At 42.8% G+C, this 16,865-nt stretch overlaps 1 protein-coding gene across 1 annotated transcript in view; it reads right to left on the bottom strand.

Moving 5' to 3' along the window:
- The window catches only part of faf1 (Fas (TNFRSF6) associated factor 1), a 103,164-nt gene that overhangs the window by 69,247 nt on the left and 17,052 nt on the right, over positions 1–16,865 (bottom strand). The window contains exons 5-7 of the mRNA XM_083768005.1: positions 15,243–15,334; positions 13,831–13,922; positions 7,478–7,583 (exon numbers count right to left, since the gene is read on the bottom strand). Coding sequence (XP_083624131.1) covers positions 7,478–7,583; positions 13,831–13,922; positions 15,243–15,334 — 290 coding nt within the window. The remainder of the gene's footprint in view (positions 1–7,477; positions 7,584–13,830; positions 13,923–15,242; positions 15,335–16,865) is intronic.

The raw sequence follows: 16,865 nt of genomic DNA on the forward strand, positions 1-16,865 counted from the left end.
CAGTGTATGTATAGTTTAAAAGGCACACTGCATTTCTTTTCAACCAAGTCTTCATACAAAAATGTAAGAACCACAGCTCATCCGCTACAAAAAACTTAAGTGAGGTGCTGGAGTCACAGAGGGAACATGAGAAAAAATAAAGGGAAGCTCCGCACACTCAGATCTGCGCACAATGTATTTATTTAGCAAGCTTTCGGTCTACTGAACTTCTTCAGGCATCCAACCAGGTCTTCATAAAATGTGTCTCACTAATGCTTATTTTAAGATGGTACCATTTCTGTATACTCGTTGTCTTAGGGGTGGGCTGTGGACACTTGTCTGAAATTTCTTTATTAGGAACAATCCCTTGAGATGAACCATCTCGTTTTCAAGGGGGTCCGCAATTCACAAAATACACTTCATACGTAAAGATTTTTTTTTACAAACAATTCAACCAGACAAAACAAAACAAGACAAAACAATACAATTCCTAGATAAACAAGAAACAAACAACAAAACAACAAAAACTGCAACAAGACAACAATTCACATAACATGGACATAACGTAGACATAACACATGGATCATTGCATCATGGATCTGCTATAGTAATGATTAGTGAAAACATGAACAGGTAGTCTCAAGATGAGAGGACAGCACAGTTTTAAACAAATGAAAAGATGTTATTGAACGAATATGGACAGGTAGATTGTTCCAGTCACAAGGAGCTTTGAACATAAATGATTTTTTGCCAACTGATGTGGGTATATTGAAATAAACCTGTGAGCAATGTCTAAGTTGATGTGTAGAAGTGTATGGTATCATAAGCTGTTTCAGATACTGTGGATAATTGAAATGAATACATTTAAAGATGAACTGCAGCCAGTGCTGCTGTCTTCTTGAGGTGGGAGATGGTAAATTGAGATTTTCGTATAAGGTACAGTGGTGGGTCAAATATGGGCAGTCAAGGACAAATCTGCATAAACGGTTGTATACTGAATTCAAGGGAAGAAGGTTTGTTTTAGGCGCAGTCTGATAAATTACATCTGCATAATCAAGAATTGGTAGTATGAGTTGTTGAACTAGTTTCTTTCTTACTGTAAAAGTAAAACAGTTTCTGTTGCGGTATAGAACACCAGTACTGAAGTTGATTTTCCGGACTATGTTATCTATATGATATTTAAATGAAAGATTTGAGTCGAGCCAGAGACCAAGATATTTGAATTGTTCAACTCTATGCAGTTGTGTACCATCGAGACAGGAGATATTGAATGATTGATTGTTAGTTTGTGCTTTAATATTTGGATTAGTCCCGAAGAGCATAGTGTTTGTTTTGGTTTTGTTGATTAGTAATTTATTATATAAGCCATGATTCTAGATGATTAAAATTTAGTTGCAATGTCGACTGTGTTTGTGAAAGGTTAGCTTGTGCAGTGTATATGACAGTGTCGTCAGCATAGCGTTGAACGTTGCAACCAGAGAAAATTGAGGGAAGATCATTAATAAAGATGGAGAATAGAAGTGGGCCTAGGGTTGAGCCTTGTGGCACACCACGTTCCTGTACTGCTAGGTCGGATTTACTGCCCTGAATGACAACACAGTGTTTTCTATTATGCAAATAGGAGTTGAACCAAAGTAAGGCATTTCTTGACATACCAATAGAGTGAAGTTTGTCTAATAGGATGTAATGGTCGACTAGATCGAATGCCTTGGTTAAATCAATGAAGATTGCACCGGTAAGTTTGCGATTAGCAGAGGCAGAGTGTATGTCATTGGTGAGTTTCAATAGAGCAGTAGTTGTACAATGATTTGGGCGAAAACCAGATTGAACAGGTGAGAGAATGATGTATTTGGAGAGATAATTGGACAGTTGATTGTATATTAATATTTCGAAAACTTTTGCTATTGAGCAGATAATTGAAATTGGTCTGTAATTGTTGGGATCGAGTTGATTACCTGCTTTGTGGAGTGGGGTGATACGTGACCATTTCCAGATGGAGGGTATGTCATGGGTTGAAAGAGATAACTTAAAAAGGTCACAGAGAGGGTACATGAGAATGTGTTGTGCAAGTTTAAGAAATTTGGCTTCGACGCTATCTAAGCCAGGACTACTATTGTTGACTTTTAATTGATTATGCTGAATCATGGTTTTATCAGGTGCATTGGTTAGTGTTTTAATTTTCTTCCAAAATTGTTTAGGATTTTTAAAGTCATTGGTAAGGGATTCATTGTAATAATTAGATTTTGAGTTTCGAGTCATGATTTTACTTTTATTTCTCAGAAGTATGTATTTCTCCCAGTCAGAGGGATCTCTTGTCCTACGATACACAGCCCATGCTTTATCTCTTTGCCTGAAGGTGCTTATAAGATCAGATGTTATCCATGGAAGATGGCTACCCTTGACTTTAATAGTTTTGAAAGGGGCATGTTTATCAATAGTTTTTGTGAGTTCTGAGTGTAAGAATGTCCATGCATCATGAACATTTGAAATGATTTGGTACCGGTCCCAGTTAATTGAAATTAGATCATTAATGAAGGCGTCAACATTGATTTTCTTATCTCGTCTAATTTGAATTAATTTAGGGGGGAGTTTGGGTAGCTTAATTTTCCAAATGCAAAATATGGTGCAATGGTCACTGAAGCAATCAGAGATGATCCCAGATTTAATGTATCTGTTCGGATGTGAGACCAGAATCCAGTCAAGCAAGGATTGACTTGTGGGCGTGACCCGAGTGGGCTCACTAATTAGCTGTGTTAAATTCAGATTCCTAATAGTATTTTTAGCAGTATTGGAAGATCTATCTGCCCAATCCTTATTAAAATCTCCCAGAAGTGCCACCTCGTTTTTATCCTTGAGAGAGTTAATAGTAGATACAATGCAATTAAAGGATTCAGCAGGGGCTGAAGGGGGTCTATAAATGTTTCCAATTGTGATATATTTGCTCTCATGTAAGATGACTTTCACGAAAATACATTCAAAGTGTACAGGCTCAACTGTGGGTACAACTAGCTCAGAAGCTAGATTAGATGAGACATATGTGACTACACCACCGGCCCTTGTACCTCTATCTTTTCTATATAAAACATAATTTGTTAATTTGATTTCATTGTTAGATATCTTGATACTTCCACTTCCTAGTTCCTACCAGAGAAGCCTTCCTACCAGTGACATCATCGGAAGGTTTAGGTCAATTCAAAAGACATTTCAAACCTTTGTATTGGTTATTGATGCAAGAACATTGTCTTCCATTTCAGCATGCACATTTTTCAGGATGAGAAAGGTTGTAGTTTATTTACGAAAAGCTATCGGTGATGTCATTGGTAGGCAGCAGTGCAGGAATTTCATTGAGCTAATGAAGGCCATGGCCACTCAGTTTGGCCTTTTTGCCCCTGAAAAATGACATGTCCTGAGGCCACACTGCCCCAGCTGATTGTACATTTTTCTCCTGTCTTTTCCATGTCAATATGTTTTTTTCTGACACCAGTGTGTTTTGTTAACATTCTGAATTCCAAGTCCCCATCTTCAAATTAATCCAGTGACCCTGGTTAGTCCAGGGCTGAACATGTATGAACCTTTGTCTCAGGCGTTGATACACATTTGATACACATTAAGAAATTAGGGAATAATGAACAGCTTTTAAATCATTGTTTTTATTTTATGGCCTTCCTGCCCTGGTCTTAAATTACAACAAATGTAAAATGAACATAGGGAGTATAAATTATGAGGATGAAGAATCCTTAATGGGACGATCACGGCAACAACACGTGCCAGTGGGTACCATTTCCAGTTGGGTCAACCATGCAATATTACTCAATTATGTTATGAAAGGTCTTGGATAAACTTATCCAACAAGTGGAATATAGATTGCAGACATGAAATATGATTTGCATGGTCAGCACAATTTGAACAACATACTGCTTGCGCTTTACAGGAACTGAATCCCTCAATTTTAAATCTCACAAAAGCAATAAAAGGATTAGAAATAAAGTACACAATAAGAGGCTAATATTGAATTCCCTGATGCTACAGTGGTGATAAGACCAGGTGTATAACCCTATCAGTTATATACCGCAGTGTGTCACCAGGCTGTGGTGCCGAACTGCTGGGCACTACTCCTCACAGCAACATTAATGATCCAATCACTGCAAATGCCAAGTGCCTGTAATCCCTGGCTGGAAGGAAATCAAAGAGAAGAAAAGGTTGCCGTTAAAACAGTCACAAGCTCTCTTTCTCCCTCTCCATCTCCCCTAGGCACCAGATGCCTTTCTTTGATTCCTCTCATTCTATCCATCCATCCTTCCTTCTTTCTCCTCTGTTGTCCTGTCTGCGTTGGGTTCCTCTCTGTGTCCCCCAGCTGCAGCGTAGGGACAGGGTCTGGGCTCAGGCCTGGGGGCAGTAGAGAAAAAAAATCCCCAGGACAACTGGTCTGGTCACGGACTGCCTGGACCCAGCGGCCACTCCTATTCTACCCTCCACTTCCCTGGCAAACATTTGCTCTCCAGCTTAGCCCGCGATCTAGCCAGCAACGTACCCCCACGCTCTTGTCTGGGAATGCCAATCAGAGACTACACAGCAGACCCTGGGGCTCTGGAGATGGAGGAAGAGTGTGTGAGAGAGAAAGAGGAAAGAGAAGGGATACAGAGAGGGATGGAGAATGAAGGAATAGGGGGTGACAAGGGAGGGTGCAGTTCCCTGGGAGCCACAAGGCAAAGCCAGAACCTTTGGCAAAGACAAACAAGAAGATAGGACTCTATCCCTATTCATATGCACAAGCAGGATGATCGGCTGGTCCTCAGCTAAGACAAAAGGGAGAGCGGAGAGAGAAAGGTGGTCTGTGGTGAGGTCTATACGCGTCTGTGAAGGGACACAGTATGGGCGAAAGAGGAGGCAGGCTGGCTGAATACGGTGTTGCTTATTTGTTTCACTCTCACATCTTTTAAGAGAGAAAGAAATACAGCCCTCCTCATGTTTGAATCTTTGTTGCATGTCTTTATCTCACCGTTCCACAAAACCACTCCTTGTCCTTATGTGTGAGGTCACGCACCACTTTACTTGTCCTGCTTTATTTGTCCTGCCAATTGCACCTGTAGCACCCCTTGCTAGTTTTTTTTTTACCTTTTCACCAGTTTCCAGATGGAAACGCATACTACCGGTACACACACATACTATAATGACATAATTATGTTCCAACACATTCCAGTATTGGGGAAAAAAGGATAGAAACCCCCCCCCCCCCCCCCCACCCCGACAAAAGAGAAAATATGTGAAGAGTATGGTCAACATAGGGTGAACAGAGTCCAGATCTATGCAGGTTAAAGTTCTGGGCCTCATTTTCACCACAGGAGACCTCGGGATGCCTAAAGACAAGCATGCGTAAGGAAAAGACCCCGGCATGAAGGCCTATTTGAGTCTGTATTGTCCCTTCGCCAGCCCCCAAGGCCCCTACCAGCATCCCCATCAAGGCACCAGCCCCGCTACCTCCTTTCTGTGGCCCTGGACACCCACTCCCACCCCCCTCCCACGCCACAGGGACCCCTCCCCAGTGTTTGTAATCCCAGCAGAAACACTTAAGTTTCACAGTGGGCGCTCATCAAAACCATCTGCCCAAGGAGAGAGAGGGGGGAGAAAAAGAAAGAGAGAGAGAGAGAGAGAGAGAGAGAGAGAGAGAGAGGGGGGGGGGGGGGGGGGATGCAGGGAAAAGAAAGGGAGGGATGGAGGTAAGGAGGACAGAGAGAAGGAAAAGTGAGAAATGGAAGAGAACAAAAGTAGGGCGGGAGGTTGCCTCCTCTAGATCAGACGCTGGTTGTACTAATCTGTTCAATTAGCACCATTACAATCCTTGTAGGACCCTGTTTATTATTACTGTAATGGTCACTTGGGTTGGAGTTCCAGAAGAAGACAACGACAACTATAGAGCACAAAGGACAAGAACACGGCGGATACCATTTTATCAAGTGGAATTATATTGCCGATTACTGGGATTACACACAAACATATGCCATATCATGCCAATACAGAAATGCCAATTCCATTTTAGCTTGCCTATAGATTTAATAACGCTGATGGGCCCATCTGTCTGTAAAGTATGATGAAGAGAGAACCGATCTCTCCTCTCTCTACCCTGTCAGTCCCTGGGGAGGTTTTTTCCCCTCACCTGTAACAGCAGGCTACCTGCTGTGAATAATGAATGACGCCAGCTCAGGTCTCCCTCCCTGCACAGGGGGACAGGACAGGACAGGACAGGAGTGAAGAGGAGGAGGATTTTAAAATGGAAGTCCAGCAGCAAGAGGATATGAAGAACAGAGGGAGACTAGACCAGTGGTTTTCAAAATGCAGGCCATCTCCAAATTTCAATAAAATCTTAATTCTAAAATTGTTGTGCCCTTATTTTGGTAAAGTAATTATTGTTAAAATGTGTCAATACCTTTTTCAAAAATGCGTTTTTCTTTTCTTCACATAAGGGTGCAATATTTGGTGGTCCTTAGCATGGAAACGTAAGGGAACCCCTGGGCTGGACTAGAGTCTAGTCCTGGACTAGAGTCTAGTCCAGAGTCTAGTCCAGGCCAGGGGTTCCCTTACGTTTGGGCTTCAACAAAGTAGTCTAGTCACTAGACTACTTTGTTGAAGCCATTCATTTGATTCTTTCAAAATTACTCTTGTACTCTATTTTGACAGTTCTGTGGAAGGGAGGAGGAGAGATCGGGACACACTGACTCTTCACGGCAACAACCAATCACTCTTGTTTGGCTTAATGTGAACTTCAACTTAGGATCAATGTTGAGATGACCTCTAGATGAAGAAACACTCGCATTGTGTACGCGCACACAGACATTTGTGTACATTTGCGCACACACACACACACACACACACACACACACACACACACACACACACACACACACACACACACACACACACACACACACACACACACACACACACACACACACACACACACACACACACACACACACACACAACCCCCAGCTGGAGCTTTGTGTAGTAAATTCTGGGGAGGAAGGAAGCGTGCATTCACACACTGCCCAGTTTGAATAACTATGAATATTTCATCTGCAACCAAATCCACTGTTTAGTTTAAGATAGAGAAAATGAATGGACTCTCAGCCCCCCACCAACCCACCCACCACTGCTCGCCTCCACACACCCAGATCAAATAGTGGGCAGTCATTTATAGCACCTCTCGGACTGTGGAAAGAGAGACGGGGGGGGGGGGTCCAGTCCACAGCTGTGTGAGTAATTATGTGTTCTGAAATGTCATCACTTTTAGATGAATAATGAATTGATGTCTGAAACAGACTAGCAATGAGTCCTGCACATGGAATCAAAACTGAATTATAGGAAGGTAGTCATACAGTAGTGTCCGTGTGTCCGTGTGTGTGTGTGTGTGTGTGTGTGTGTGTGTGTGTGTGTGTGTGTGTGTGTGTGTGTGTGTGTGTGTGTGTGTGTGTGTGTGTGTGTGTGTGTGTACGCAACAGACCTCCTGTATGGTTCTGGAGCCAGGGAAGTTGAGGCTGTATTCTCTCTGGGCCTCACGATGGCTGATCACCAGCAGGAAGTTCTGGTTTAGAGACTCTTGAAGAGCACTAGAAGGAGAGGAATAGATAGATTAAAAAAGGGAAGGTTGCACAGCAAAGGAACGAGGGAGAAGACAGGGGACAGGGTCAAATAAAGAAGTGATGTGAAACAAAGGAGGGAAAAAGAAAAAGGAAAACTAAAAACACAAACATGTTCACCAACAGCTTTAGAGTGAAGTGTGAAGCAAGTTCAGACAAGTCAGTCAGCGAAGTCCTGCTGAGTGAGGTGGCTGACTGCTGTGGTTCCTCTGGGGGCTAGCGGGCCACTCAACCGGCTGTGCCCCGACAAGCCTGCGCACTAGAGCCCCGCCCAGCAAAGTGGGCCACCACAGCTTTGGCACAGTAACAGCATGGGAGTCTAATGGAAGTCTAACTGCAAATATACCTGCCAATTGTCAGGTGCATAATGTTAATGAATACAACCTGGCTCTTAACTCAACCAACCCAAAATAACATCACAAAATATAACAAACCCAGGCAAAACTGTTCCCATTCATGGCACCAATCAGCAACCTTGTGAGCCAAAGCAGGACTGCCCACTGTATATCGACAGATCAGTACTCGACAGCATCATGGTGGATGAATATGGACGTCATGCATTATAAACTCAGATCTGAGTTGCTGGGCTGGTAACTTAATTTGCTCCGTAGAGTGGCGATGGAGTAGATGCAAACAACACAAACAGTCACTGTGTGCTTCATAGTGTGTGTGTGTGTGTGTGTGTGTGTGTGTGTGTGTGTGTGTGTGTGTGAGAGAAGGTGGGGGCTAAGAATCAACTTTTGGAAGCTTCATTTACAATAAGCTGTGAGGTTAAGTAGCGTTTTGAGCAAACGCTGGGTCTGTGTGGCTGAATATCAATGGGGGGCTTAAAGGCCGAGGCGGGCACTTAATCAGGGCTCAGAACCCAAGGAGAGGAGGAAGAGGAGGAAGAGGGAGAGAGGGACAGGGGAATTAATATGTAGCGCACACATTAATTATGCAATCACCGCCTTAATCTGCACAGATCTGGACGAGCTTATGTTAACAGAAGCTCAAATTTACTGTAATGACAGCATATTTACATTGACTAAAACTACGAAATCAATATGTAAATGTAATGTTTGTTGTAGCTAACCAGGGAAGATTGGAAATGTGTGGAGTGGGAAGGATGGATGCATATGTAATAGGACTGAGCAGAAGGGAGAAGAGAGAGTGTTTTGTGAGAGGGTGTGTGATTGTGTGACTGAGTGTGAGAGAGAGAGAGAGAGAGAGGCAGAGGGAGGGAGAGAGAGAGAAAGAAAGTCAGAGAGAGAGAGAGAGAGAGAGAGAGAGAGAAGAAAGAGCGAGCAGAGGGGACTCATAAATAAGGATCTAGCTAATATCGTCATGATTTGTTTGGACACAGTCCAGTGCTGCTGGCTGGCAACTAGACTCCTAAACAGCGAGGGAAGAGAGGGTAAACTCAGTAGAAGTGTTACTCTGTCCTTGCGAGCAAAGAGCTGAGAAAGCCCTGCATCAAATCTGACATTTATAACAGCCAAGCCAAGCCATTTAAGGTTCTGTGCAGGATTGTCCCTTTTAACACTGGGTAACAGAAATATGTCTTTTCTCTCACAAACCCACCCATAAAACGTCTAGTACACAGTCAAGCAGTACATTTCTGTCAGACTTCAGGGTCACCTGCACTGCTGAATCCCTAGAACAGTTTGGTTATTTGTGTCGATGGTGTCACCCATTTCATACATCATCCCTCTGGGGATGGCCCAGCCAACCTGCTTTTATACATATTCAATACAGTCAAATCCTGAGTGTTCATTTAATTTATACATTTGTAACAGAGTGTAAAAATGTTTTTGTATATTTTCAGTTTCATTAACACTCAGTGTTTTACAGTGAAATTAGGAGACATCTTAATGTTTCTGAGTGCCAATCGAACTTAGAAGAGGTCATACAGTTCATACAGAAACCAGGGTATTAAATCCACCCATTATTGGGATATCCCTCATGTGTGTCCCGCCACAAGTTTAATTTTTATTTTTTAAACCCATCTTCTTATACCAGTAGGTTGGGGGGTTGAGGGGTGGATGTCTGCTATTGTTTGCTCCTGCCGCCACAGAACGCTCTTTTCCCCACTACACACAGGGACATCTGGGCCGGCCTTCAACCTCTCTGGGGGTACTTGACACGGCATAAGGGTGCTGGGAGGAAAATGTCACTTAACTTTATGGACAGAGAAAATAGAGCGTTTTGCAGGGGAGAAGAGCAAGCTAAACAGATTGGTTTCATTCTGAGGTAAGCCTGCCGCCGCCACTGTGGGTCCCCATGGCACAGAGCAGACTCTAGACCTTATTAAACCAGCATTGCCAGATACACCCACACTCTCTCATAGCCACAGACCAACACACGCACTTCACCAACACCCATTAGACAAATTGACAGACAGACAGACAGACAGACAGACAGACAGACAGACAGACAGACAGACAGACAGACAGACAGGTATGCTGGGGCACACACGCCCACATGAAAGCTAACCATAAGAGAACATGCTGACTGACTACTGTGCTGGTTCAAGGCTCAAGCAGGAAGGAGGTCTCATAAACAGACATGCACGCATCAACATCCTCTTACCTCCTCCACATTTTGCATCCGCAACAAAGCAGGCGAATGCGAAAGCGTTCAGGTTCTGCTCTATTCGGTTCTGCCATCTTGTCCCCAGGCTTATCGGCATGCTAACACTAAGATACTTTCCATCAGTACTGCGTTAGCCCGCCAGCCAGACAACTCCCTTAAGCATCTGTATCTCTGCAATAGGATAGCTGATACACTGGGAGGGATGGGGGGGGGCAGGAAGCCATGGAAACAAACACCCAATGCCTAATATGAATCATTTTTGCAATTTAAAAATTCGAGTTCAAATTAAAATAACCTTTCCAAGAACAAACATGCTTCCCGAGAGCCAGCACGGAGAACAAACGGTGCAGGGGGGAAAGGCAGCACCATTAAAATATTCATCAGGCCTTTATCATTTATGCACGAGATTAGCTCCTTCTCGACACCCTCTTGTTTTCACAGGCAGTCCGTTAACACGGCCAAAGAGAAAACCTTCATTTATGCCCCATTTATACTTAGCTGCGTGTCAGTGTCGCACACCAAAAATAGTCGATGTACTATCCCGCAGAATACCCATTCTCTGCGCACGGCACACTACGTTATCATGTAAAAAACTTTACATTGACCAATAATACCATACATTTTGTGGTAGACATTCTGGATCCATAATGAACTACTCTCAGACGTTTTACCATGTCTCAGCAATGTACTGTATTCCAATGCATGGAGTGTGAGTAACTGTTGAATGGAATATCTGGTTGTACTCTTCAGTGTTTCTCTCTCCAAGCTCTCTGGCATACTCAAAATGCAGAGTGGCTGCGAAGGTGCATCATTTTAAAAAAATCTAACAGAGTTTGATAACTGCGTTGAGGATTCATTTCTCACCCGCAAAGGTTTCTCTTTTTTCTCTCTGGCCAAAATGAGTTTTGAGCTACATCGTTAATAATAAATATGAATGAATAAGACAGACATGAATTTGAATTCCTCACATACAAAAAAAATATTATACAATCTGACAGCTGACTATAAGTATGTGTTTTACAATTCAATACATTTGAGATGTTAGACCAGCTCTAAAGAAAATTGCATATCTCATCTCATTCGTTTTTGAACAACCCAAAGATAATCAAATGAGAATTGTTAAGTAAAAGCAATGGATCAGAGGTTGTGTACACATGGACCATTCACTAAACTTTATACAACACATTTGTGCTGTATGTGTGACATGTGTGTGCGCGGTTGCACACAGTCACACACACACACACACACAATGACTAGGGTTTATTTTTACTGCTAACAGCTTGTCTCGTCTCACTACAGGGGGGGTGCGCCTTCCCTGCACCATGATCTGTCACCTAGACTTTCCCAGAAGCTAACATGACAACAGGGTCACTGTGAGCGCACACACACACACACACACACACACACACACACACACACACACACACACTCCCCCCCCCCCCCCCCCCCCCCATGGCTCAACTACCATCCACCAAAATAGTTGACACAGAATAATGAGCTTCTGACACCCAAAATGATATCAATGACACATGGAGACATGAAAACGGTGCTGCTAAAAAGACCCAGCAGTGAGTGAGGGAAGTGAGAAGAGGAGGGAAGAGAGAGAGACAACTCCCGAGAGATGGGCCAACCACTGCCATCATGGTTTTGCTACCTTTTAGGGCCAGGCCAACTAGCAAGGCAAGGATGCATACTGCCAAAGGACTGTTGTACCAGTCATTCCCATGATGTGAAATTGTAAATGATTTCATTAAGGGAATTGCTTTAGGACAAAAGACACATTTCTTCACTCCTCCATAGACTGCATTCTATTTATCATGAATTGTTTTTGTGTTAAACTCAAGAGTTTAAGAGTTTTTACCAATGATTTTCTGTTTTTTACAGAAAGCAACCTCTTCCTAGAGGGCGAGGTCGCGTGCATACATCCGCCTGGGTGACAGCAGACTGCTGGGCGAGCGCAGGCGATTTGGAATGGGGGGTCAGATCAACATATCCGCCTGCGTGACAGCAGACTACTAGGCGAGCACTGGCGCTTTGGCATGGGGGTCAGATCAACATATGGAATGAATTCTGTACTGGCCATATATTGAGCATGTCTTTAGTGTACAGAGTTTGATGAGGTCAGATCAACATATGGAATGTCATAACAGGTCAGCTCCATATATGGAGACCTAAGGGTGGCACGGGGGCAGTGTCTTGAGTGTACAGGGTTTGATGAGGGCCCAGGTAGGGCCAGGCCTGTTCTGGCCTGTTGAGAACTCGCCGGCTGCGGCTGCAGTAATAACTTTGGGTCTAGAGTATAAATGGATTGGTATCAGTCAAAAGGGAGACATCGATAAGAAAGGATGGATGGGGAACGATCAACATATGGATTGTCAGAACAGGTCAGCTCCATATATGGAGATCTAAGGGTTGAGGTTTGAGGTCAGATGTAGAGTTGCTGGCCAATATTGATGACATCAGGGATCTCCATATATGGGCTTAATTGCGAGCGCAGGTCGCATTTACTATGAAATGGTGCTTTTCCCGTCAGTGTGTTTGGTTAGCCCAGGACACCAAATTGTGAGCGGACACTTTGTGCAAGGTTCAGTTGGGCAAGTCATAGACATTCACGGAGAAACAGCAACAACACAGAGCAGTGGACACATGATATTCACAGAGAGACAACAACAAACCTGGCCAGCACGGAAAACACACGGTCAGTGGGCAAAGATAAAGTGTGTATGACGTGTCTCACTCGGATCGCACTGTGACACAGACATATGGCGTTAGACCCGAGACCCGCCGCTTCTAGTAAAATGATGGTCTACTGCAGTGCGGTTGTCCTCCAATTAAACTAAATTTGGTGTTTGCTGTCTTACAGTAAACAGTAAACAGGTGCCCAGTGGGAAGCTAGGATTTCCTAAGTTATTAGTGCTGATCTTAAGCGGACACTAACAAAGGAACGATCATACATTCAACTGCCACCTGTGATTGGATTACCAATTTATCTGCGTATTGAATAGTCTGACATTTCAGAAGGAAGGGTTGCTAATACCACCACGCATTCACTGGGATGAGCAGAGTGACCTCTGGATGGAGAAGACCGGCTTAATGGAGCTTTCTCACCAAGTCTCCATTGTCAGTGACAGTGGGTACCGTCACTAATGTGACGGATCCGAACATATTGGAAAATGGAAACGAAATTAAATGTTTCACACACGCATTATACATACATAAGCACAAGGACTGAAAAACACATGCAATCCTTGAATACGGAGAAGTAATATAACCCCCAGTGACCAACAATATCAGGCTGAAAGATACAAACAAGGCAAAGAAAATTATTATTTACATAAGACTGGGAGTTTGCAGCCGGAGCCTTTCCTTTCAAAATGTCACAGTAAATGCATGTGCACCAGAGGGTCAAATAGCTATAATAATCCAATGAAATTTGCATTTGTTATGCAGCATTTATATATCATCAACTGACTGGGTTCTGGAGGGATTGTCTAATAAATGGACACAGGGCGCCACCTGGTGTGCACTACAAGTGGTGCCAGGACTGTACCGCTGATGTGTGAGCTTGCATTCATAATCGTTTATGCATTGTGTGGAAATTTAACATGAAAGAGAAGAGAGCACGGTTGGGTGGGTCAGATACCTGTTTTGGCTGGTGCTGGCAGTAGGGGCGATGTCTGGGGTCAGAACATACAAGCTGTTGTTCTTGGGCAGGTGTAAACTTCTCAGCGCCGTCTGATGACACAGAGAAGCAAAACATAAGAAATTTAAAAATTGTATACAATATTTTGTTCTATAGCTGGAACATTTGAGACAATGATTTATACCTTAAATTTGAACCTGGACCCAAGTAGTTAAATTAGATATGAAAGGAATTAGCAGATGATTTTCACTCCACTACATTCCAAAGCGTACTTTTGATTCCACTATATTTATAGGAAGGGGAAAAGCACATGAATTAACTACCGTACTTGTCTTAGGTTTACAACTTGTCGAGTAGGTGTGCTTTTTGCACTCATTTTTCTACATTCTCCAATGTCTGGCTTTCAGACATGACATCATGTGGCAGCCAAGTTTATGGACTTTTAATGTTTGCTTTAAGCAAACAGTACACACATACATATACCGTGTGTGTGTGTGTGTGTGTATATATATAGAGTGCAGCTAGTAGGCACTAATTGATTGTTATAATTATATTCCTATTTCTTATACATTTACACTTGCCAGCCAATACATAGACATTGCTCTGAAATCATTTGATGCAGTTATTACCTGCTGATGACGTTAATATCAGTCTTGACTCTTGCAGACCATTCAAACACATGGGCATCGATCTGTCAGATGCGCGTGCACACGCCTTTTCTTTTCAGATGGCGGTGATCCATATTAGATCTATTGATTGGCTTACAATTTGTTGCTGCTGCTGAGTACAGTAGATTTGCAGATGTTTTTAATAAATCTTTGCATCGCAAACTCTTAAATCATAGTATGCAAGTACAGTATAATATAACAGCTGTTAATCGCGCATGCACCGCTCTCTCTCAATAAATCATATTCACACGGCAGCCATGTTGGCTTTTTTCATTGAAAAATCAGGGTGGCAACTTGACACCCTGCTTTTCAATTAACACAGCCGTGTGAATATGGTCTATTGAGGTGAACATATCCATGCTGGACTGTAGAGAACGCCTCTGTGAGGAAGTAGCCAATAGAGTGGAAGCTATCCGTCCCGCTACGGGACAGGAGCTTGGCAGTAGCCAATAATTCGAGTACAAGCTGCTATCCCTCCTGCTTCTGTGACAGCATACACACAGCGCCGTACAGAAGGGAGGGCAAGAGAAAGCAAGCGGTTAAGAGCTAAAACACAGTGAATGTAATGTTGTGTACTTTAGAGGGACACCCAATTGTACTTTGATGTGAACATGTAAACAAAATGCATACATGTTGGCAGGTTTGCGAAGAGTCTAAACTCTAAAGTGTGGAAGTTAATACAATTATTCTAGGGACTAATTATTCTACAAGACATATATACAATCATTGTATATATACACTCACACTGTCAGACACATCTCCAGACTTCCATCCCTTAAGTTGCATTTTGGACGGTGGAACACCCAGCTCTGTCTGAAGGATTACTTTGATTTCACCTGGGAGACAAATCAGGGAGAATGCATAATGACAAATTAGAAAGTACTTTAGTTTAGCATTCTAAAACAACAAACGACACATGACAAACGAAAAAGGGAATCATGCATAGAGTAATGCTATTAACACATTTTGACCTGAGATCAGATTCTAAAAATGTCTTCTACATCCTGACAGTTTTCTGAAAAAACTATGTTTCTATGTCAGTCGTTCTTTGATTTTTTAATAGCTAAAGCATAACATAATGCTAACACCAAAAAGGGTTCCCGCCCAAAATGGCCAGCAACACCCATAAACGGAGGTCTCGGTCCCATCAAATAGTTACGCTCAGTGCCCAGGACGGAGATTACTCAAAAGACGGAACATTAATCATTTCATAACCGAGCGCACCGCTCCACAGGTTGGGAGCGCCTGTTGGGCAACATTCAATGTCATTTCCAGGGATGTCATCCAAAGTGGTCCCCCTCCATTTTAGTGGATGAGATCGAAAATCTTACAATGTGAATAACTCTTGATCTAAATCAATGCTTCCAATTCTAACCAAAGATTATGTTTTTGACGGCCCATCGTGGTCCCGTCGCTTGTCGTGTTAGAAGTAATCATAGCAGGCCCAGGCCGTAGCGTAACGGTCTGGGCACCGGACTGGTGATCCAGTCGCGGTGTGCCGCGGGTTCGACTCCCGGACCCGACACGGCCTTTACCGCATGTCATCCCCCCATCTCTCTCCCGTTTCCTGTCAGCCTACTTTCTATCCCTTAAAAAATCAATAAAGGCGTAAGCCGCAAAAACATATCTTAAAAAAAAAAAAAAAGAAGTAATCATAGCAGTTTAACTGTTTTTAGTTTTTTCATGTTTATCACATTTATATGTCTTTTTTATTATGTATTGTATGTGGAACATTTACATTCCCTGTTATTTCTTCCATTTTATTTAACAGAATAAGTCGATAATATTCTGATGTTATGCCTAATAAAAACAGTATTAAAAAAAAAAAAAAAAGTAATCATAGCTGCCGTTGTTCGATGATCCCCTCTGGGGTGTTTTGGCTACATCTAGCTACTTCCAAGATGGCGCCGTGCCACCTTGAAATAGGCCCTGAAGCTGCAAATCGCTGGGCGCCCTGATTTAATAGACCTAAACACCCCTGGGAGTTTGGGGTGTTAACCCACAACCTGAGGCCAATTCTAAAAATGCCTTCTACATCCTACGTTTTCTGGAAAACTTAGAAAGAAACTGTGACTTTTCAGGATTCCAATAAAAAAATAGCTTGTGCGTGTCACATGACTTGATGAAGATCCACAACAGGATCTAAACATTATTATTTAAATATTAAATGATAGGACATGGTGGACTGCATGCCACCATGGCATTTTTTGTTGCTGATGCCATTTTTCAATGTTTCAATGTTCATCATTTTTCCTGTAACTTTGGCGAATACAGAACTTTTTAGTTGGCCTTTTTTCTCCCGAATCAGTGTTAATTTCCAGCTGCTTATTGAGCCAGCCTTTACAATTGGTAAAAATGAATATGTTT

Source organism: Protomyctophum parallelum, assembly GCF_964188405.1.
Source record: "Protomyctophum parallelum genome assembly, chromosome: 6".
Classification (NCBI taxonomy): Eukaryota; Metazoa; Chordata; class Actinopteri; order Myctophiformes; family Myctophidae; genus Protomyctophum; species Protomyctophum parallelum.